Below are 25,338 nucleotides of genomic sequence, written 5' to 3' on the forward strand. Positions count from 1 at the left end.
ATTGTTTTATAGTTTATAATGTCATTTCGGAATTATGAATTCTTTTCATTTTCTTGGATTTTATCGATAAAGTGAGAATATCAATAAACTTGGTTCGTCGATAGTTGGTCTTTTTTTAGTATTTAGCGTAGTGATAAGTTTCTCAATACCACTGTTTTATATCACTGTTAATCACAATGCTATTTATCAGACAAACTTACTTACTTTTTCGACCGATAAGCGGAACTGCGGAAGTTTGCGATAAACTCGGAGCACATATATATGCAGGCCCGTACGCAGGGGGTGCGGGGGTGCGTCGCACCCCCAAATTGGCAAAAGTGTACAAAAAGTCCCAAAAATGATAATTTGCGAGCGTAGCAAGCCAAAAAAATGAGGTTTTTTATGCTTGTTTGGTCAAAAAAGGTCCAAATTTTTGGAAGAAAGTCCACTTTTCACAAAATCGCCCCCCTTGGAAAAAAGTCCACTTTTTCAAAATCAGCACCCCCAAAAAAAAATCCTGCGTACAGGCCTGCATATATGTATACCCTCGATTAACGTAGTCCTATAGCTTTTCGACCGAGAAACAGAGTTTGCAAATGTTACATTGAAAATGTGTGTTTATTGCCAATAAACTGAGTTTATCAGATTGAAAAAACTCTGCTTTTCAATCTGGGATCGAAAAAGAGAGTTATGCAAAAAAAAAAAAAAAACACGATAACATAAAATAATATTTCAAGTTGAAAAACACACGTTTTTGAAAACTGCGTTTTTTACTCGTCATATAGTCGGTAAACTATAGTTTTTCTTGAAAAGCAATAAGTGTATCTCTTAAACATTAGGACATCGTTTCGCAGTTTACCCAGGAAAATATTATGTTTTAAATGGGGGAAAAGGTTTACGCTTTGAGAAATATACACCAAGATTACCATGATTACAATCACAAAATAAACGAAACACGGATATTGTTTTTGTTTTTTAAATATTTTATTACTTTAATAACCAGGAAAGTTCTTTCTCAACTTTCCTGGTATAACATGATTATAGTGATAATCATAAAAGTCTTTAAATTACGCAGTAACATATAATGAAACATTTGTTATTTGCTTTGTACACATTAAAGTTTCTACCACCATCAAGTTTTAGTTTTTATCGTCATCATATAGTCATAAACACAAATACTTCTTTGTCTGCAGTATTAAGTTTAATAATATGGCAATAATAATACAAAATTGAATAAGTTATAATATAAAGTATATATTTTTACTCATACTGATTCACTTGGGTTTTTTTTCATAACAACTAAAACAATTATGTATATACATGTACAATAATATAGTTATTACTAGGCTATCTTTGGTTTTTGAGATTGAAAACCTTTTATTGCATGCAATGTTGAGATGCATATACATCAAAATTATTTTGTTCTTGCGAACTTTCGGATTCGTTGTGATATTCAAACAGTAGCCTGGCGTAGCCAGGGGAAGGGGAGAAGCTCCATCGGAAGTCTTGCCCTCCCCATATGTGGAGCCATATTTTAGATTTTTAAGCCTTTTTTGACCATTTTGGTCACAATTTTCCTCTTCAAAGAAAAAACACTGGCTACGCCTATAATATCAGAACGAATTGCATTCGATTTCCCGATGACTTCTACCATGGATATGTTTAGAATACCGCTGCAAAATTTCTGTAAGTTTATGGTACACTGCATGCCAAACATTGTTCAGAAATCGAGGACAGATTGGTATTTAGAAAGTTTAAACACTTTGAATGTTAGTAGATCCTAAACACATTTCATATGATTATGTGTTTGGATGTTTATGATCTAAACATTAAAGTGTTTAAATACTAGACATTTAATTTTCTAAACACCAATCTGTCCTCGATTTCTACTGTTTTTGCAGTGAATAATTACGTAAAATTTGACATTGTTCATTCAAGTTCGTCAGACCCACAGTATTATCTACGATCGAATGTTTGCTATGCTGTGTCACTGTTTCCTTTTAATAACATGAATAATGTCATGATGATCTGAATCACTGCACAGCTGCATATAATGAGGCCTATACATGTTTGAATCATTCTTTAGTTTAGGGACCTTTCACAAACACTTGTTAGGGGGGCCTGATGCAAAAGGGGGTGGGCTGAAATTTTTGACCCTCCTAGGGGGGCCTGAAAAAAATGACCACAAATTTTCCTGGGAAAATTGAGTTATATGATTTTCTATGGGGTTGACCGATGATTTTCATGTCAAAAAGGGGGGCCCTGAAATTTGTGAGATCTCAAAAGAATGTTTTTGCATCAGCCCCCCTTTACAAGTGTTTGTGAACGGTCCCTTATCTGCGAAACATTTCAGTTTAATTGAGTGCGTGCATGATGTTGATATACATGTAGGCCTATATCCTCTTTTATTTTAGTGTCATGATGATCTGAATCACTCACAGCTAGCTGCACTATTTCTATGATTACATTATTCTTGAATCGTTAATTCTTTAGTTTTAATCTGCGAAACATTTCAGTTTTGAGTGCGTTGATACTCATGTACAAGTCGACACTCATCACACAGGTTATGTACAAGTCAATGTCAGTAGAACAGGGTGTGACCAAGAGCACAGATTTATTGTCGAAACAGTTATTGGTATTATAGTGATCATTATTATGCTTGAGTTTTCGTTTTGATGAACTCCGTCATTTTTTGCCGAAAAATTGTAGTTCAACTGCAGAAACATAAAAATCCACGTCAATTTGACAATTAGTTTTGACAACATTAAGGGATGGGGTATGAACCTTTGGACAGTATTTATTGTGGGACATTAGAGCACATCAGACATATCGAATTGCATTCTGAATACGAAGAATGTCCTTCTGATATCAAATAATTTTTACTTTTGAAATTCACAATATAATACACATTTTATGGCAAATGATTAAAAATTGATATTTTTGATATTTAACAGTACTCGAAGTAAACTTTATAAATCTGAATATGTATTGAATGATGATGGTGTATAAATATTAAATTCACTACATTTAAATATATTTAAATATAAATCTGATAGTATGTACTTATTGTGTATGTATAGGTGGCATGAACAGCCGACGATGAATTGAAAATTTTGACCTTTCATATTAAAGATATGGATTTTTTTCCCAAAAAAAAAAAAAAAAAAATTAGGTCTTTTGGGGAAAAAATCCATATCTTCAATATGAATTGTCAAAATTTTCAATTGATCGTCGGCTTTTCCTCCCAGCTTCATACACTTTAAGAATATATCATTAGATTTATCATAAATTTTTGATATTAGAAAGACATTCTTCGTATTCAGAATGCAATTCGATATGTCTGATGTGCTCTCATGTCCCACAAAAATTAGAAACGTTCAAAACGCTCATTCCAGATCCCTTATCACGAAGGACAATGTAGTATTTATTCGTTAGTTTCAGTTAGTGTGTTTCATGCACTCATCAGTAAAACACGATGTGACCAAGGATACAGATTTATGGCTGAAACTGACATCTATATCGGTAATGATCATAAAGAAATAAGCTTTGAATTTTCATTTTGATGGACTCCATTATTTTTGCGGAAAAGTTGTAGTTCATGCACTAGAAACACCATCTATACGTCAATAATTTGACCAATTTTGAAGACATTAATTAGGTCTGTGAAGGTCAATATAGTTCATTCGTTAGTTTCCCCAATTCGTAAAATATTTCAGTTTAGTGCGACGCACTCATCCCTCAATGTCAGTAAAGCAGGGTGTGGTCAAGAGTATCCAGTGTAGCTGAAACTGAAGGTTCACCAGAAGCATAAAAATCCACTCCAATTTGATTAGCATGGTTATCCATTAGGTCAGCATTTTTTTCATTCCTTAATTTTCGCCAATCCGTGAAGAATTTCGATTCAATTGACATGATGATGATTTAGTACGTTTCTTGCACTCACCCGTTATAAAATATCAGAAAAATGTGAATGTGACCAAGAGTACAGCTTTGTGACCAAAACTGACATTTATAATCAGTTTAGTATAATGAATCCAAATAAAGTGTATTTCATTTTGATGGAATCCATTGTTTTGCCAATACATATGAATATATAATAGTCACCAGAAACAAAATAACGTCAATTTAACGAATTGTATTATTCATTAAGTTCACGCATGCATGCGACTAAACACAACACCATAGTGCTAAATATTAAAGTATCAAAATTTGGGTGCATCAATATAGCTTTACCGTTTTTAAAACTCGCGCTTTCACTTGTTGTCTGTCGCTGGTTCTGTAGATTTAGCGGGATCTATTTCAATAGGTACTTCGTGGCCACCGTTTGAAAAAGAGCTCTCAGTCTTTAACTTCCTCGGTGCAAACACAGATAACATCCCACTTTGTCCCAACGAAGATTTCACAGTGCTTGGATCGACATCATCAGGTAGTTGATATCGGCGAGTGAATTCTCTGCTGATAAAACCACGGGAATCTTTGCGCTCTTCATGCCTGCCTTGGACTCTCACGTCTTGATCAGTGACACTGACGTTGAGATCTTCTGGAGTGAACTGACTGACATTAATGCTAACTTTGAATTCTTTCTCGTCCTTTCGGTGTTTCATCCATGGACAAGCTTCGGTATTCTTCCACCAGTCTTTCATGTAGGGACATCGATGATGATCTTCAGACGAGTCATCTGTGGTTAGGTGAGATGGTGGTCCAAATGGCGGTGGTGGACGGCCGAATGGTCTTGGATCAGAAGATGGATGAGGACCAAATGGTGGCCTCATTGGCGGATGATGAAACGGACCTCCGTGAAACCCACGTGGGTCCATACCCATTCTGGGATCCATGCGAGGATCTGGGCGAGGATCAATGCTGAGGTGCATGCTAAGCTCGTTCATACGAGGACCCATAAATACGGGCGGATCTCCATGCATGCCATGAAAGGGTGGTGGTCCGTCATGGTGAGGTGGAGGTGGTGGAAAACGTGGTCCATGAAAGCCATTGCCACTGCGAAACATCCAGGGGTACATCCAGGGATGACTACCATCACCCATTCCGCTATCAGCTGGATCACAAGTGATGGGCACTTCGCGTTCCATTGCTCCTTGCTCTGTTGCTGCCGTTGCCATATTCAAGTTTGTAGAATTTTATAGCTGAGGATGAAGCTATATCTATAAACAGATGAATGAAATAAACAAAGAAGATCCCAAGCAAAGAGTAATAATTTCAAACAGAATTTTTGGCGATCAAAATCAAAAGTTGAAACGCTATATCACAAGTTAATTTTGGAATAACTTGCACTGAATTTTGGCCCTTAACGGTAGATATGCACGTCTATAATATCCTGAATATTGTTGCTGCTGCGTTGCAATAGAAAAGAAAAGTGATGAATATATGGTCAACAAGTTCTCTTTTATAATATTAGTGGTATTATACGTTTTCAAAACGAAATTGTTATATTTTTAGCAACAAACTACGTTTTGTGAGCGTATGTTTATACTGTACACATACGATTTCCAAACGTTCGTAACTTTTATGTTATCATCGTTTGGGCAACGTTCACTGACTGCTGAACGGACTTCAAACTCTATAGTGTGTCTCGTAACATTACAAAAAAGAATAAACAGTAGGGTATATATATAGATTAAGTGTTTTTGTTTTGTATAAATGTTTCTTTTATGTTTGAAACATTTTGATCAAGCGTTTATAATCCAGCAAGTGTGTCATGTCATAGGGCCTAACACATTACAAATTTTGTGCTTGATTTTGTCATATTGAAATTTTGTGATCCAGCAGATAGCGGAAATTATGTGGAGGGTAGTCATCCCTGGATGTACCCCTGGATGTTTCGCGGTGGCAATGGCTTTCATGGACCACGTTTTCCACCACATCCATCCCACCATGACGGACCACCACCCTTCCATGACATGCATGGAGATCCGCCCTTATTTATGGGCCGTCGTATGAATTTTGCATTATACTGAGTTAAAACACGGCAAAAGTTTTGCCGTGTTTTAACCACACGGCCCATACTCAGGCAACACGCAGGACCCCCCCCCCCCCTAATTCACACACACACCCCACACACCCCCACACATTTGGGAAAATTAGCCATTTTTTGTTCTTTTCAGCCACCTTTTGACAATTTCGATCAAATTAATGTCCCACTTTTCAAAACGGATATGAGCAAAGAAAAATATATATCATTTTCATAATCCATAGGTTACAAAAATAATCCGTGTCATTTGTGTATAAATTGTCAATATCGAGCTATTTCACTATGCACATATTACTTATTGCATAATAATGCATTACCATTTAAATTACATTACATTATATTACATGATTTTTACATCATTACTTTAAATTACATTACATTAAATTTCTTATATTATATTGCATACACTGCAATACATTACTTTACACTATACATGATTTTACATTATATTACTTTACATTATACATAACATTACAATTACACTATACATTACAATTACATTACATTACATATACATTAAATTGTGTTACTAGTATATTGCAATGCATTGAATTATTTACATTACATTACATTATTACATTACATTACAGTACATTACATTACATTACATTGCATTACATTATACTACATTACATTACATTACATTATACTACATTATATTACATTACATTACATTATACTATATTATATTACATTACATTACATTACATTACATTACATTACATTACATTACATTACATTACATATTACATTACATTACATTACATTACATTACATTACATTACGTTACATTAACATTACATTACATATTACGTTGCATAGCATTACATTTATTACATTGCATTATCATACAACATTAAATAATTAAAATTACATCACAAATCACATGACGTCACAATATGATTATATCACTTTTTTATTTCAGTTTTATGGCATCATTTTATCTGTTTATTATATATTATTTGAGGCGAAATTTGTCTTGAATATAATTTTAATGACGATAAAAAATAAAGACTTCCATCTTTTTTTTCATTTAGCTACTAGCCTATCTATATCAGATTCAAATTATTTCAAAATTATTTTTCATTAAGATGGTATTGAGACTTGGAACGCACTTTAATGTGTTCATCCAATCCATGGAAGTCAGTGACCTTGTCAAAACGTTGCTTTGACGTCATCAGGGAGAATCATTTCGAAAACTACACTCTGGAATATTGCCCAATAATATTATTTAAATGAACATTTTATCTTGCATAAATGCTTATTATAAAATGATTGCACACAATTCAAATTGAAATACCCATAGATTTCCTCCAAATAATTTACACCAATAAATGTATTGAATTATTTTCCTCTTTGCCAAAATGGTATTTAGCCGGATCCAGTGCGTGTTGTAAAGAAAAGGTGAAACTCTTTATAGGTTCTTAACATGACGAAGCTAAGTGAGAATAGTTTTGGCATATATACTTTTTGCTGTAATATTCTTTTGTCAATCTTATTCAAATTTTAGTTGGAATAAATTTTTACTAATTCTAAAACTTCTTTCGCAACACTTCATTGTAGACAGACAAAACGCAAAGGTCTACTGATTTTGTATAGATTTATCAACGTCATGAACACGTTGCAAATGTTTAACAGTAACTGGTATAAGCTGGTATCAACAATATATTTCGTCAGGCTGACGATAATTGCCTGTCATTTTTGTATAATTTTGAGAACAAAGTGCAAAATATGGTTCAAGCATGCAATTAAATATATATTTATTCACTAATCTTTGCACAAGAACACATGATAATGAGACAAATTAAAGTGAATAGTCAGAAATAATTAGAGTGACTGATGCATGTTTGAACCACATTTTGTACTTTGTTCTCAAAATTACAAAAAATGACTTAAAGCAATATTATAACATTTTCAAACAAAATAGATTAGCATTTCTTTTGCCATAAAATGTTAGCTTTTACTGTCAGATATATCCCTTTTATTTTTGAGCCGAACAACTACGGCAAAGCAAAGAAAATTGAATTTACTACCAGCGCACATGTCGCCAATACGTACCACTCCTTCGGTCATGTTGTGGTACGACCCTTTGTTGTGTATATCACCGTCCCGCACGCTGTGTACGTACTGTGTGTTATGAACATCGTGTATGCGTTCGACTAATAATTCCATCGTAATGAATAAAGCGCTGAATCAGCCTTTAATTCAAAATCACGGATTTTGACAAAACTACAGCACTTAGAGTCTTGATTTTTGCAGGGTATATTGGTTTAATAAAGTACAATTTAATCGTGTAAAAAAGGAATTTTAAAAATTCAGTGAGGGCGTCTTCCTCAGCAAATGTTATAATATGGCTTTAAGGCAATTATCGTAAGGTGACGATTTGTTAACGCAATACAAGGAGTGCATTAAAAAAGACATATCACGTTTTAAAACAAATATATTTCATATGTAAATAATAGCCTAGTATGAAAAATAGGGGGAAACATAAACAAAAGGAGCAGAACAGTTAACGTTATTTTTAACGGTCTTTTGAATTGATCAGAGCTTACATTTTTTTCTCAAAGATTGAATATAAATGATGAATCGCCAATCGCCATGTAAAAAGCTGTAAAATTAATTTTGCGCAAAATCAGCGAGGCCTGAGCCCGGGGCCTGAGACTGAGTCACCCTATAGATGTTTGCTGACGTCACTCAAGCTATTGATAATGCCCGAGCTGTAGCATTATTACCTAGTGCACCTCGTATTGTGAGATATTTTCCCGGGGGTATTTTGAATGAATATATGGAATCTTGATTAAATCAGGTTAAACGACCAATAGCCTACTTTTACTACCGTACATGTACAGCTATGATACATTCAGATAGCAAACTAAATAGGCCTATATGCAATAAACTGACAGCAACTTGAGTTGAAGGTTGAAATATATTTTCTCATCTCTTTTTTAAAATTTAAGAGCTTTTAAGAGGACCTCGCAAAAAAAGGTCTTTACAGGTGTGCTGGCTTACATAACAATATTATTTTTAAATTTGTATCAACATTAATATCAAAACATGCTTATTTTATTAAAGGCATGTGAATAGCAGAACTTAAACCATGTTTCAAGCATATACCATTCACTATATATGGGTATTTCGGATGCACGTACGTCACGTACGCCAGTTTCCTCAATCCGGGTCCTTTTTATATAAGGATAAGGGACCGTTCAATATATACGCCAATGGGGAATGGGAGACTTTTTTTAATCGACACAAAATTGTGTGTTCCCCCGCGTCCGCTCACAATTTTCGGATTCCCCATGTTGGCCGATTTTCTCCATTTAAAATTTAGGGGATGTGCAATAATTATGATCGTGGGAAGGTAAAATTGAAATGGAGGGGGGGCAAAGTTATTTGGCAGGCCGAGGAAGCAAGCTATATTTGGAAGGCTGAGAGGGGGCAAGCAATTTTTGACTAAACAATTACAGGGCACCTTTTAAATAACACGCTTTAATAAGGCTTTGGAAAACACGGGGGGGGGGAACATTCAAATAAGCCGGCTATGCAAATATCTAGACTACTCATACAATTTGCAAATTGGGAACCCAAACAATTGGCATGTCAAGTCAGGGGGCAAAGATATTTCGGCAGGCCGAGAGGGGGAGGGGCAAGCAATTTTTGGCAGGCCGAGCTGGGGGGAGCAAGCAATTTTGGCAGGCGCTGAACTTTACACACCCGGATATCCGACCCCTCCCTCGTAGTGCGCACGGTGGGGCGGGCCACGGCTTCACTTTTGTTATCAGTCCGGTGCCGGCGCGGTATAGAAACTTCATTGAGTTGGGGACGCCCCCCCAGCCGGGTAAAATTTCAAGGGGGGCTACCATGATGCCCGGTTGCCACCCCGACGCGACACGCACCACTGCTGTGTCACCACACCACAATATTTCAGGCCTGTCAGCGGGACAATTTGAAATTGTACCCCTCCCCTGGTTCGGAACTTCGGATGGCCCCGGTATCAGTACGGCCCGGGGCCCCAGCCCTGCTCGGACCCAACGTCAGTTTCGGATTTTCCTCACCCTCCCCCCCCGCGTAAATATTGAACGGTCCCTAATACTATTTACAAATAATACTATACCGGCACTCGCACGTGTAGAACATTGACAGTACAGCCAAGGCTTTGAGATACGACGTGAAAAACGTGAGGAGATTCTGAACGTGACCGATATTGAATGTGTGATAGGCCTATGTGATTCAAACGAGATATTTGAATCATGGTAGATTGTCAGTGAAAGCTACATGTTGTAAATATCTTAGAGCTCGTTGATACACCAGTGTGTTGCTTACTGGCGGGAGTTACACTGCTTACTGCAGATGGTATACTGAAACTCATTCAAGCAGGTTGCAGTGTCATTGGTGAGGTAAGTAGTTGTATAAATCAGCTGATATATATATATATATATATATATATAGTTTTGCAAATTTTATATTGAAACATTTATTTTACAATGGGAAAAAAACCGATTTGTCTTCGAAAATTTGTCTTTGAAATATTGTGATCTTTTAAATGTTTAAATGCTGTGTCAGCAATGCTGACAACTATATAATATAAGATTATATCTATGTGATTATGTTGCCTGTATAGTCTAAGTAAGATCATGCGTAGATAGCAATATCCAATGGTATTTGTTAATACGTGGTCAAGGCTGCAGGCTGTGTTGAATACAAAACAAATATTACAAAACGTAACAAAACAAACAATAACATAGTAACCCAGTTCTGACAGGTCATACTATAAGTTACATATTTCAGTTCTTTTATGCCTGCTTTTATTATATGTGTAAGTTGCATTAACGTTAATAACTAACTAAGCGAAGACAAAAATTAATCGTATATGCTATATCATGATATTCTGCATGCATAAATGTGACAAGAAGCCTATGCTTTGACTGAAAAATAACTAAAAGTGATATAAAACGGTGCTAAAATGTAAAAGTGCGCATAACCCCTTAAATGATCCATTACACTGGAAACTCTGTAGGCATTATACCAGGAACATCCTTGAAGTGGTTTCATGATGTTACATGTAATAATGCATAATTGAGGCAAAAAAGTGCGCGTGACGTATTTAAGATTAGCTGAATCATATAAATGGGAGAATCTGCAGTTTGTCCCGGGATTTAGTCAACTTATATTTCCCATGAATATATATGTCTGTGGGATTTGAAGCATAATCATATACGTGTATATAATCACAAAGACAAAGAGTCATGGTCACGTGAATTGTTTCAATGAATTCTATTTTTAGCCAATTCATCTTAAATGTATACAATAATTGTTCATGGATACATGGGTACTCACTCTTGCGGAAAGAAAATATCTCGACTTTGAAGTATGTACCGTATATAGCCTACCCACAAAACCCAAAAATATAAAACAAACAAGTTTGCGTTGTTACTAAGGTTAACTTTCCCATGCCCGGATCGTCTAGCAGTATAGCAAGTGGGAAACGTTTTATCGGATAACATAACTTTACATGTTTTTTATTGTTTTGGTTTATTATGTAGGTAAGCAAATATTCAATCAAACTGAAAGTGAAGTGTATAAAGAAATACACCGATACAACCTTGTACACCAGCACCATGGATAACCAGAGTCTAGACAACACTGATTGGTCTTCAGATCCAGATTTCATTGAGTGTGTTGGCGACACATCTCACGCACTACACCTCGCATCAGGTCTTAACCAACTCAGACAAGAAGGTGTATTTTGCGATGTCACCATTATAGTGAATAAGCAGCGATTCCCTGTTCATAAAGCTGTTTTGAGCGCCAGCAGCAACTTCTTCATGAAGGTATTCGCCTCTAATGGACACTCAGACTCGGAGGTTGTCGTACAAGGTCATGCGGAGACTTTTACTAAGCTCCTGGATTTTGCGTATCTTGGGGTTCTTAAACTGTCCCAAAACACCGTTTGTGATATCTTCAGAATGGCTTGTCATACCGGATTCACAGAAGCTGTTCAGTTATGTGCGAAGTACCTCGTCCAAAAGCAACAATTCATCAACCTGGAGGATACCTTTAAGATGTTGGAATTAGCGGAAGGACACGAAGGTCTGAAAGATCTTAAGGAAGCCTTTTCGTTGCGTTTGTTGCATAACTTTAACAGTTTTGCCGAGACTATGTGCTTTCTCGAGCAAGGTACCAAGGAGTTCCTGATGAACTGTTTGAGTGCTGAAGAGATAGAACATGATGCAAGTGATGATGAAGATGATGACGATATTTTTGGAGAGATAGAGACTAATGGTTGTAAAGAAGAGAAGGTAAGGTTTTGGGGTGGTTTTTTTTTTGGGGTGGGGGGGGGGGTTGTTAACTATCTTTCACCGTACGTTTTCACCTTGGACCCGTTACACCATTGTACACTGAGAACATTTTTACACAATCCTTGGCTATATGATACAAAAATAAAACAAATTTGCATAAACATGTATAAAACAATACAGCAATCGTATAAATTAGATGCTATAGTTCTATGTTTACATTATGTTGTTTATTTTTGCATCTATTTGTCTGTATGTATAGCGTTGCGTTGATGATATCCTTGAACACATATTTGTTATTGTACATGCATGCAATGCATCTGTTGCCGATTAAGGGGTACTACACCCCTCGATAAATTGTGTCTATTTTTGCATTTTCAAAACTAATAACACAGTGGTAACAAAGTTAGGTATATTATAGGGGCAAGGAATCCAATTACTACACTGGAATTTCAGTGACCCAAGATAAGCGGTTCGTTACTTATGATAAGAAATAAGGTACCGCTAAGATGTACCTCATTTCCTATCATATTATACTGAACCGCTTATCTTGAGTCACTGAAAATTCAGTGTAGTAATTGGATTCCTTGCCCCAATAATATACATAACTTTTGTTACCAGTGTGTTATTATTTTTGAGAAAAATGCAAAAATAGTCACAAATTTTTCACAGGGGTGTAGTACCCCCTTAACATTCCCTCAACATGCTCAATATCATTACTCACAGCTGAGCTTTTATTATAAGCCAATCAATGCATGTCTGATCATCAATTTCATATAACAAAGCAGCTGTGCCCTACTACAATATTAATTGAATATACTGCAAACAGATGCGCGATACTTAATTATAAAATTAATGTAAAATTACATGTCTATATCCCAATTATCTTAATCATCAAATTATTTCTAAAATATTCACTTCTCTAATAAATTCTGGTATTTGTTTCCTTATCAAGATTTTACAAGCGACCTTGAACTGGCTGAAGTACAACTGGGTTGAGCGACAATGTTACGCAGCTGATCTCTTGAAGAAGATCCGTCTTGGGTGGATACCAGACAACAGGCTGATGCCGATGCTTGGTGATGAGGTACTGGCCATCCCAGAGTGCAAGGAATTGGTGGAAGAGCTTGTCAAACTACATGCTAAGGACAGTGTCTCGGTGCCATTGATTCAGAGCCATCCTGACATGTTTGCCACAAGAAATACTATTACAGTAAGTATAGCATGCACTCCCACACAAAACATTATGGTCCCGTTAGACTGATTGCTACAGGCTATAATAATAGCAACAGAAAAACAATGTACAAGGCGTATTTCATTATTTGAAAACACCAATGATTTTTGTACTGTTGTATATTTTCCACTGACAGAAACGACCGTTAACATGGTTAACTAAGGTCAAATAAAAAAAGATGGTGAATGTTTCCGAAGACCGCGCGCGTGTATAGCTTTTAAAATTCGCTTGGTGTGACTTGGTACTTGGTAGCTTAATCCTAAAAGCTAATCTGGAAGTTATACTTGGATGATTGTGAAGTGACATCATAGCCGGTGCTGGTGCAGAAAGTGAGGAGTGACGAAACAAAAAATCCGAACAAAACGAATATTATGTCTACCAGGAAACCGAGGGTGCACTATGTACAAGGAGCTTGCAGAAGCTTGGGAGTCCGTTGTCCCCCTCCCCCTCCATTATCTCTGCACAGTTGAATTTAAGTTGTTCTTGTTGCTGTTGTAGTTGTTGTTAATATTATTTTTATATTAAAAATTGTTATTATTATTTTCAGACCACTTACCATGCTTACTGTTTATCTTTTGCATTACTATTATAATTATTATTTTCAGGCCACTCTTTGGAGTGAATTAGACTCGGCATATCTGGGATTTGACGATCAGGACCAAACGTCGTTTATGTATTGCCATCCATCACAGCCTTCACAATGTTACAAACTAAACAAATTTGCACAGATACCAAATTATGAGGAGACCGCATATATCTATTCATCTAACGGTCAGCGAATGCTGGTAACTGAACAAGGTAGGAAGTAAAGCCCAGTTTATACTCTACACTGCAAAAATTGTGTCTTACCTGAGGACACTATTTTAAGACGCGACTTTGAAGCCACTTTTTAGCCATGTCCTTATGCAAGTCATGTCTTGCATGGAGACATGGCTTGTGGAAAGACAGGACTTTGAGCTATGTCCTTATCCAAGATATGACTAGCTACAAGACATCAACAGAGTATGTAGCTAGCCTTAAGTCATGTCTTAATTATAGGATCAGAATGGGACATGTCTTACTTCATGTCCTAATTAAAGACACATTATTGAATAAGTGACTTCTAACAAGTCACTAATGCTTCGAGTCGTGTCTTATCGCAATTTCCTATGTCTCTAAACTAGACATGACTCATATGCATAAAGTCATGACTAACCACAAGATATGTGGTTATGATATGTGACTTGCACAAAGACGCTAAATTGAGACATGTCTTCTGAAGACATGTCTCCATGCTAGACACAATTTTTGCAGTGTATATGGTTGTTATTTATTGCTTTAAAAATGGCGAATTCTTTACACGTATTCATTCCGAAGAACTATTTGATAACGCATAAAAAGTAAACCGACCTATTTGAAAGATTGTTTCTATCGCAATAATCAAAATCGAGCCCGCGCTTTGCTAATAATAAAAAATAGCAAAAAAGGTGTGAATTTTGACCATTTTTTGCCTAAATATTATACTGATATACAAGGACAGATTGTGCAGACTTCACAAGCGATTCACAACTCAAACTCAAACAATTCAAATAAAATGTATATATTAGGCTATAGTATTAGTTTCTGTGATCTTATAAATCGCACTTTCAATGTTTATATCCTTTTCAGGCACACTTTATGTAGCTGGTGGAATCAAAGTTGTTCAAGCAGGCGGTACTACTTTCTACTTTCCCAAGAAAGATTTCTTCGAATATCAGTCAGAACCCAATGAATGGATCCGACGACCTGAGATGTTACATGATCACTTTCACCCAGCATTAGTTGAATTAGATGGCTATATCTACGCTATCGGTGGCATGCGATTGGATTCCATTCTAAGCAACGATGTCGAACGCTTTAATCTAACCAGCCAAACGTGGGAGGAAGTAAGTCCTTTGATTCGGAAAGATTGGTTTTATCTCTCCGCATGCGTGTACAATGGGTACATCTTAGCCATAGGTTCGAGCATCAGTGAATGTAAATCTTGCACACAGGTATACAATCCTAACACCAATGCATGGACTGTGGTTCTTGAGACGACCTCTACACACGGTGAATGTGATCAACAACCACAGTTCATTGTGCATAATCGGAGTTGTTACTATGTGTGTAAGAGACGGTGTCCGAGTCAGTCGAACACTAGAGTTGTCGTCCGTAGCGTCATTTTCAATCTGGAGAGCGATAATCCATCCATCATATTAGGCAATGAGGTGGATCTGAAGTTGGAATGGAAAGATCTGGTAAAATCTTCAGTGACATTCACTTTTGATAAGCGAAAACTTGGCTCCAGTTTAGCATAGTAGTTCAGTTAGTTGTCTTTGTTTTGTTTGTTGTTTTCACGGTTATCTGATCCTACAATTAAGGAAAATAACACACTCTGGCAAACTAAATGTAAATCGCTACACCTCTCCTCAATTCAATGTTGATGAATACACTTTTGACACTGCATGTGCTCTCTAGTCTCCCAAATTCATTGAAGGAAAATGTTTGTATTTTATCAACATAGTTATATACTGGACAACATCAGTATAGTGCAACAAATTAAGAGTTCCAACATTACCGTCAAAGTGTGCCAATATATTTTTTTCTTCACTCACAAACATGCAACAAAATCTACTTCGATTAAGACTTGTTATTTTTGCAAATGTTTTTTGTTTATTCTCTTAACTTGTTAATAAAACTTAAATACCCAGCAGACACAACGTTTACGAAACCATTCGCAAAAGGTTAGAAAAGTTGCGTTTAAATGTCGGGTTGTAAAGGAAATAAAGCGTTTTATATAGCATTCAAAAACTTTTTTTTTTTTGAAAACTTAAACAAAATATTCTAACATGTTATTTAAGTGTTGATAATAACATTTTGACAACAGCTTTAAAATACTGTTGAGTGTGTTTGAATACAAAACATTTTCATGACCTTTATAAAACCGACATTTAAAGAAACGAAAAAGTTTTTTGGCAAACCCAAAACCAAAATATGACCCGTTTAAAACATTTTGCTCGCTGGACGCCACGTTCCCGGAACCACCGCTAGGTGGCAGCACACGACGAAAGCTTTGAAGGAACACCTGAATTGCTTTCATATGCTCAGACTTGGTAATGCTCAGAGATATCTATGATTTAGCCACAATTTTGACATTGCAGCGCATGGAATGCCTTAGGATGGTTTCAAACGGGTTGGAAACGCTGACAAATATACGAAACAGCATAGATCTGGGCCAAAAAAGTGCATTTAATCGACAGATCTAATAGACCCGTGACGTGTGCGTGACGTCACGGGTCTACAGTAGCCGGATATAGCCCCCTTCATCTGTCCAGACGCCACCAACGGCATCTATCTCTATTACTTATACGGATCGAGTCTCCTCAGCTGGCTGATTTATATGATTGTATATTTAACATGATATATTTTTATATTTACATTCATGTAAATTATGACTATTAATATGCAACACAATCATTAACTTGTTTTCACAGTATTAAGCAAAACAAAGAAGGGTTGTCTCTCAAACCCGGGCGCGCATATAATGTGAAAGCCATCCCTATAGACGAATTTCACGCATTCCTACACCTCAATGGCAGCCATAGCCGCGACGGGGACCCAGCTATCTCACCTAAAATGTGAGGAGTAACTACAGAATACCCTGCTCAGGGTGCCTAACCCTAACCCTAACGCTGTGTTGGGAGGTGAGGTGGGTATTCTGTATTTATGCCAAATGTGAAATGATGCGGCCTTGAAGGGTATTTTAAACTGCATTCTATCACTCGTGTTACACGTAGACAAAAGAATGATGACAGTTTACAACACAAAAGAATCTAATATCGAATTTTAAGCGGCTTTAATCCACCCAATTGGGCAGTTACAACACCAGTTAGGTGCTGCGGGGACCTGGAAACCTCTGGCTACATGTTTATGTACCAAACATTTCTTGCAGATTAATTCGTTTAGCAAAAATATCGTCAAATTTGAATTTCGTTCTGGTATACCAGAACGAAATTACAACACTGGCCTATGGAGCAGTGTAATACACATAATCATGCATAACTCGCAAAATCGGAATCAACTCACATTTTGGAAATAAGCTTTTTTCGTGAATGTCTACTGAAAAATGTCATAAAAAAAGAGGACGCTAGGATCACGAAATTCTCCTTTAAGTTATTGAAAACAAAAGTTGCTGCGCTGCGGCAAAACAGCAAGAAAATGTTGATTAAACAAATACTTCACCCGCCCACACTTAAAAGCACAGCACGTAGCTTTTTTGCAAAATGTCTGATGTTTGAGAGGCAACATATGGTTTTATATGCTATATTCATGTTGCAGTGTATAAAATATATTTAATAAATTATTAAATAATATATATAAAAGTGTACATCATTTACAGTTAAAGCAATATTATAACATTTTCAAACAAAATAGATTAGCATTTCTTTGCCATAAAATGTTAGCTTTTACTGTCAGATATATCCCTTTTATTTTTGAGCCGAACAACTACTTCAAAGCAAAGAAAATTGGAATTTACTACCAGCGCACATGTCGCCAATACGTACCACTCCTTCGGTCATGTTGTGGTACGACCTTTGTTGTGTATATCACCGTCGCGCACGCCGCGTAGTACTGTGTGTTATGAACATCGTGTATGCGTTCGACTATCAATTCCATCGTAATAATAAAGGGCTGAATCAGCCTTTTATTCAAAATCTCTGATTTTGACAAAACTACAGCACCTAGAGTCTTGATTTTTGCAGGCTATATTGGTTTAATAAAGTACAATTTAATCGTGTAAAAAATGAATTAAAAAATTCAGTGAGGGCGTCCTCCTCAGCAAATGTTATAATATATAATATAACTCTTTCATATCATTCCTTCGTTTATCTTAAAACGGCGTTATATAGAATTGTTCCACGAAGTAAAATGTTGATTGTGTATAGGATGCAATAACTAAATATCACAAGCGCTTTTGTAAATTGACGAGAAGAAACCGTGTTCTTTAGCAATGAGATTCTTTGGGGTGTCGAATTCAACTACTTTGCCTCCATCCATGACAACAATGTTATTTGAATCCATAATAGTGTTTACTCGATGCTATGGGTAAAACAAAGAAATAAAACGGATATGATTGTAATTAATCATTATCTATAATATTACAATGGATTATTCAGCAAAAAGGTGTGTATTCAGAATACCATGGTCATTCATATTATAATTTCAAAGATACAAAGTTCTAACGAATATAAAGTAAAATATTTATTATAGTTGTTCTGCATGTATAACTCTTTGATACTCAACTTTGCGAGAAGGTCCCGTCTGCAATAGTTGCCATGTATCTTTTTTTTATATAGATGTGTACAAGTTAAAATGCAGAAATTGTCAAATGTCTTTAGGGCAGCTATATATATATATATATGGCGTTCATGCAATAAACCATGATTTGTAAACAGGTTAAATCTATATTGTTTTAAGAAATGTTTGGGAAGAACTAGTTGTGTATTGTTCACAAGAGGACTCATCAAAACCTATTGATTAATTTGTTAATTAAAATTATCTCTGTGAGTATACATATAGTTTTAATTATTGAAAATCATATTGAATATGATTTTGCAAAAAAACAACTCATGATCCATTTGTATATTCATGTAACCTAAAACAGGAAGATAAAATGTATCTTTTATCGTCTTAAATTTGCAATTTATTCCGTATACGGTAATGTGATAAAAGATTTTTTGGTTTGTCAACACAAAACATCATAAGGCTGCACGGCCGGAGACTCCCATAGTTGAGTTTCCTACAAATGGAGTTTCAATATCCAATTTGCTAGTACGAACAAGAGATTCGGTTAAATCATCGTTTTGTAACATTCACATATTGTACCGATGAGCAATCATAATGTAAGCAACCAATGGCGCAGCTAAGGGTGTAGTTCGCCCTTCCCACCCGGTGGTACATAAGGCTCACCCAGATACTAACCGCCGTCATATTTTATATTTTTTGCCCATATTGGTCCACCAGAGCCAACATTCATAATAGTTTATATACCTCAGTTTTATGGGGAAGCATAGAATGGCAAGGATATACAAAAAATAGACACCATATGTCACATATTTTTTCAGAATAGAAAGAAAATAATACCTGTAACCTTTTGTGAATGTTATGTCTAACTGAATATACAACCAAAATGTAAGATGATGACATATAACCTATTTCTATTTTTGTGAAATATTAGTTTTGTATCATATTTGAGCGTATTTAAGTTTAAATATAGTCATATTAACGCAACAATATCAATGCAAAACGTTTGTTGAAATCTTGTATTTCTGTGCTGAAGATTAGGTTGCAGTAGGGAATAGTACTACAAAATTTAATACATGTATGGGTCCAAAACAATTATGTGTAATTGTATGTACTAGTTTTTATATTATAATAATATAATATAATATAATATGTCATTGTGATCATATCACTGCACCGCATAGTGACGAATTACAGATGATTATAAACCATCCCTTCTAACCAACATGACTAAAGAAGAAGATGTTAGTGCCCTTGGCGATTTTATTTTAATCATGTTAATAATGCAGGGACTGCCTTTTGAAAATTAGAAAAGAGCTGTAGAATGCTCTTCGGGTCTCTTCAAGAAGAGCTTTAGAACAGCTGTTTGCACCTGTGGACATTAAAGCATAAAGCATTAATAACGAGTCATCTAGAGGAGCTATCAATCACTCTTGCAAATGCAACTTAAGAAGAGCTGTAGAGGAGTGATTGCTCTCACTCCTCTCAAAAGGCAGTCCCTGTATAAATGGAAAGCTGTCTTTGCCTTGGTCGCAATACACTTCAATCATAGGATATAGGGACGGTTTTTAATAATCTTAGATTTGTCCGTATGCGGTGTTCATGAGAGGGTGTGTGTATGTGTTTGCATATAAAAATAATCAAAAGCTTACCGCAATTGACAAGACGGTTCGATCACCAAAAGCAGACCTCAATAAATCTTGTAGTACTTTACCCTGAAATGTGAAAGTGTTTTAATATAATTGTTTTTAATCACATGTACATAAACATGAGAAATATGACACATGGGATGGGTGTTGTTATTCGTGGATGGGGAGCCATTGGCAATATATACAATTAATTGCTATAATCTCAGTACCTGATATATTTTACATTATGCTACCGTACGGTATTAGTAGCCTGCTGGCACATAATATGTAAACTTTACCGTTTCTTTATCAACTGATGCTGTGGCTTCGTCCATGATGAGTACCCGTGACCTGCGTAGATATGCCCTGGCTAAACATAACAATTGTTGCTGTCCCACACTAAAATTGTCACCACCATCTAAAACAATGGCATCTGTAATGTGTAATTAGAAAAACATATGTCCCAATGAAATTATATTGACGTTTTTCTTGTTTTATTTACCGCCTTGTTTACATTTTAATTATTTTGTTAATGTTGCTAAGGAAACCAAATCTCCTATAGTGTGTATGCCTTCCTCGCGAGGTAGTATTTAGATATTGTTTTTTATTATATCTCCATAAACATATTCCTTCAAAAATGAGCAGTTTAAGAGAAAATCTCAAAATGTGATTTTACTTTACTGCCTCGAAGAAGGCATAAGGGTATAGACGAATCCATCGAGCCAAGTGATGGTCAGAATTCAGTCGGCCATTACTGGGTCCCGTCTGCACCAAACTGGTGTTCTTACTACTCAATTGGGTGGATTAAATCCGCTTAAAAATCGATGGTGAATTGCACTGTGTTGTAAACTTTCATCATTCTTTTGTCTACGTGTAACATGGGTGATAGAATGCAGTTTAATATCCCTGTCAAGGCCACATCATTTCATTTCAGGTGGGATAGACGTAAGGGGGACCCAACTATGGCTGCCATTGAGGTGTAGGAATGCGTGAAATTGGATTCGTCTATTAGAACATTAGGAGAGGCATTGGCATACTGAGGTGCCCATGCCCCATTAGAGACGAGGGAGCGCATCAACTACCACACCTTTACGCAGCGGCGTGTATCTCCAAATACCAGTCTCATGCCGTAAGAAAAGAACCTTATCACGATATAAATTATGCAGGTCGAAAACGCCACATTGTAGAACACTGTTAAAACGCTGTTCAAAAGTTTACACAACCTTGTTTAGCTGGTAAACTTAACAATTAGCTGCTTAAAATATAGAAATAGGTTTTGAACAACCTGTTCAATTTATCAACAAAACCGTGCTGTTATGTTCAGCTCACCCGTTAAACAGGGTTGTTGATTCTTTTAAACATCGTTTTAAGTAGGCTATTGTTAAATAACCATGGTAACAATTTACAAAAAACTTAACATCAGTATGACAGTTCGGGTATATTAATTATCGCCTACAGGTTTTTCTTTGGAAGTTGACAAGTGACCCGACAAAGCCAATATATTCCATTATATTCATGATATGATTCAATTCAAGCTAAGTTATTTGAGTTTATCCTCAAAACCATTTTAAAAAAATGAATAAATATGGCAGTTTGTCAAACATTATTTTGTCAACTTTATATACTTATTTTAACCATAGATACTCTAGACCTAGAAAATTTAATTAATTTTAGCTTTTGTTAGTATGGCGTGACATGTGACGTCATTCCAAATATTAAACAGATATTAGGGAGTAATAACGGGGCATAATGCATGATACTTACCAAGTGCGCCGTCTAATTCCAAAACTTTGTCAGTAAGTTGTACAATATCTAACGCATGCCACAATTCTTGGTCTGAGCTGTTTCCTTCAGGATTAAGATTCGTTCTGTAAAAGTACACATCAAATTTAAAAATTAAACCAAAGCAATTTTGAAGCTACAAAGCTAAGAACCGCAGTGAGTTCCGTAACATTAAGTTCAGGTTTTTTATGCTTTTTTGGTCAAAAAAGGTCCAAATTTGGGGAAGAAAGTCCACTTTTCACAAAATCCCCCCCCTTGGAAAAAAAGTCCCCTTTTTCAAATCAAACCCCCCCCAAAAAAAAAAAAAAAAATCCTGCGTACGGGCCTGGTGGGACCTATTTGGCCTACGTGTGGACAGGGGTGAAATCATCACACACAAAAAACATGTCCGGAAGTGAGAGTCAAACTGATCAGTATAATGATACAAATTATATGTATTGGGATTTTCAGATTTTATTGAGCTTATTACATGCTCTCCATCCATGCCAGTGATTTTCTTATTTTGATGTCCTGCTAATTGCTCTGAATCCAAAATCCAAGATATTTGAAGTCTTTCACAACTTCCAGGCTTGCATTCTATACACTCGTTTTAAGTTCCAGTGCAAGGAAAACTCTAGTAAGTGCTGCATTTTACACTCTTTTTTAAGTTTGAGTGCAAAGTTATCAGTACTTACGATCTTCTTGTACCAAAAAAACCCGAGTTTTGAATACAAGACTATTACAAGTGCCAGGCAACATCTTAACACGACACTTACTATATTGTTAGTTGATATTGTTTCTTTAATTACTAGATTTGGACAAACATTAAATAATCTATTCTATTCTTATTAGAGCCATAATGTACGATTTGCTTCAAATTTTAATTTGTTTTTGTTCTTTAATACCCAAAATGATTAGTAATAACAGTAATAAAGTGAAAAAAACACTGGCTATTTTGACCGTTTAGCACGGAGTTCCTATGATGGAGGATGACGTTATGTCAAAATTGCTCTGTTGACCTAACAAACACAATCATTTTGGCTGATTCCATTTAGGTGTAATTAGCCAAAGGAAAAAGTAGAAAACAGCTTGATTTAAACCCTTTTCATTCACACTCAAGTGACTAGGGTGTTAATTGACTGCATGACGCGCACTTCCAACCTTTGCTGTGCTCTCCCTACCTAACCCCTCTTTCTCCCTGCATGCCCTTGCCTTCCTCCCGCATGCTACTTACCCTTTGCTTGCTTTGCTATTCTTACTATACTATAAGGTTGTAGGCGCAGGAGGCAATACCATCAGCCCTCCTGTTCCTAATCGCCTCTCTGTAGTTACCAACCCCCACGTTCACGAAGATTGCTAGTCAATCGCGTATCACCTGTTACGGCTTTGCCTTGCGGCATAGTTAACAGACGGGGGCTCTGGGGGCAATACTCTATGACCTGAAGGCTGTTGGAGCAGTCTGAAGGTTATAGAGTATTGCTTGCTCGCTGTAGTGACATCTTACAGTTTCAAGAAATCTACATTAAACATCTGTAGTGACCTGTAGGGAGAGAAGTCAAGGTCCTTCGCTCTACCATGGTAAAAGACCACTGAAACCGAAAACCATGAAGAAATCCAATAGCACTCGGGTTAAAGCCCCGACTAATAGACTAACTCCACGACCTCAGAGCCTGCAAGAAGCAGAGCATCATGATGCATCAGCCCCAAACCTAATCGGAAGGAATGATGGTCCTCCTACAGCAGGGCGAACACCATCCCGAGCCCCAATTAGAAGGACTGATGCTGACAAACCTGATGGGAATAGAGCCTTATTAAATGCGAAAAAAAGGTATAGGTACGTGGAATGTAAGGACACTCCACCAAGAGGGGAACTTGGAACACCTTTTACATGAGTTAGATCATCTGCAATGGGAAATACTTGGGATCTCAGAAACCCACTGGTGCGACTCAGGGGAGTTTACGAAAGATGGGTATCAAATATTGAGCTCAGGAAATGAGTCCATCCACAGAAAAGGAGTTGCTATCATCCTCAACAAGACAGCTCAACGATCACTGATGGGTTATAACCCAATCTCAGAGAGACTGATATCAGCCAGACTTCGCACGCAAATTGGTGCAGCGACAATTATTCAAGCGTATGCTCCAACTTCCTCATCAACCGAAGAAGAAGCGGATCAATTTTATGATCAGCTGCAACAGACTATTGACAATACACCTTCACAAGACATCTTGATCACAATGGGAGATTTTAATTCCAAAGTTGGAACTGACTGGGAATCATGGAATGGAATACTTGGTAAATTTGGATATGGAGAGTCCAATGAAAGAGGAGAAAGGCTGCTAAACTTTTGTGCACAAAATGACCTGTGTATTTCTAACACCTGCTTCAAGCAGAAAAAGGAAAGCAGAGAGTGGACGTGGGAGTCCCCAGATGGTAAAACCAAGAACAAGATTGATTTCATCCTGATAAAGCAAAGGTGGAAAAGTAGCATTTCTATGGCCAGAAGTTTTCCCAGTGTTGACACAGGTTCCGACCACCAATTGGTACTCGCCAACTTCAAGCTTAGACTTAAAGTCAAGCCCAAACCATTGAAACAGAGTAAATATGACATTCAAAAACTTCAGGATTCTACAACCAGAAGTTCATTTGAGATCCAAATAGGGGGCAGATTTGAACCACTTCTAGATGTACCAGACACAGACCTTGAGGTGGAGGACCTATGGGACTCAATAAAACAAAGCTTCAAGGAAACATCTGAAAACGTACTAGGCCTCAAGAAACCAAAGCCACAAAAGCCTTGGATTTCAGCAGAAGTACTCAAATTATGTGACGAAAGGAGAGAGATAAAGCAACAAAAGCTTACAGACAACTCAAAAAACAGAAGATACAACTTCCTGAACAGAGAGATCAAAAGACAGTCAAAACAGTGTAAGGACATCTGGATCAACAATCTGTGCAAGGAGGTAGATCATTGCCACCAAGCCTCTAAAACTAGACAGGTCTACCAAACAATCAAAACCCTAACAGGGAAACAAACTCTCCGGATGAAAAGTGTAAAAGATAAAGCAGGAAATATTCTCACTGACGAGGAAAAAATCAAGGATAGATGGAGAGAAAATTATTCGGACTTGTATAACATGCCAGGTCCA

General features: G+C 36.5%; 3 protein-coding genes across 3 annotated transcripts in view; 1 reads left to right on the plus strand and 2 right to left on the minus strand.

The window, feature by feature from the left end:
- Positions 1-3,250: 3,250 nt before the first annotated feature.
- On the minus strand, positions 3,251-5,249 carry LOC140138403 (uncharacterized). The gene has a single exon (XM_072160301.1). It carries the CDS (start codon positions 5,094-5,096, stop codon positions 4,233-4,235), a length of 864 nt encoding a protein of 287 aa, XP_072016402.1. The 5' UTR covers positions 5,097-5,249; the 3' UTR covers positions 3,251-4,232.
- Positions 5,250-10,241: 4,992 nt separating this feature from the next.
- Positions 10,242-16,101, plus strand: LOC140137649 (kelch repeat and BTB domain-containing protein 2-like). Its single transcript, XM_072159382.1, has 5 exons — positions 10,242-10,362; positions 11,509-12,264; positions 13,217-13,474; positions 14,101-14,293; positions 15,143-16,101. Exons 2-5 carry the CDS (start codon positions 11,584-11,586, stop codon positions 15,811-15,813), a joined length of 1,803 nt encoding a protein of 600 aa, XP_072015483.1. The 5' UTR covers positions 10,242-10,362; positions 11,509-11,583; the 3' UTR covers positions 15,814-16,101.
- A 1,882-nt stretch (positions 16,102-17,983) lies between these two features.
- Positions 17,984-25,338, minus strand: part of LOC140137647 (ATP-binding cassette sub-family C member 9-like) — a 28,732-nt gene continuing 21,377 nt past the window's right edge. The window contains exons 17-20 of the mRNA XM_072159381.1: positions 22,192-22,295; positions 20,727-20,860; positions 20,452-20,514; positions 17,984-18,595 (exon numbers count right to left, since the gene is read on the minus strand). Of these exons, the coding sequence (XP_072015482.1) occupies positions 18,452-18,595; positions 20,452-20,514; positions 20,727-20,860; positions 22,192-22,295 (445 nt within the window). The 3' untranslated portion in view covers positions 17,984-18,451. The remainder of the gene's footprint in view (positions 18,596-20,451; positions 20,515-20,726; positions 20,861-22,191; positions 22,296-25,338) is intronic.

The sequence above is a fragment of the Amphiura filiformis genome, chromosome 17, assembly GCF_039555335.1.
Source record: "Amphiura filiformis chromosome 17, Afil_fr2py, whole genome shotgun sequence".
Taxonomy (NCBI): Eukaryota; Metazoa; Echinodermata; class Ophiuroidea; order Amphilepidida; family Amphiuridae; genus Amphiura; species Amphiura filiformis.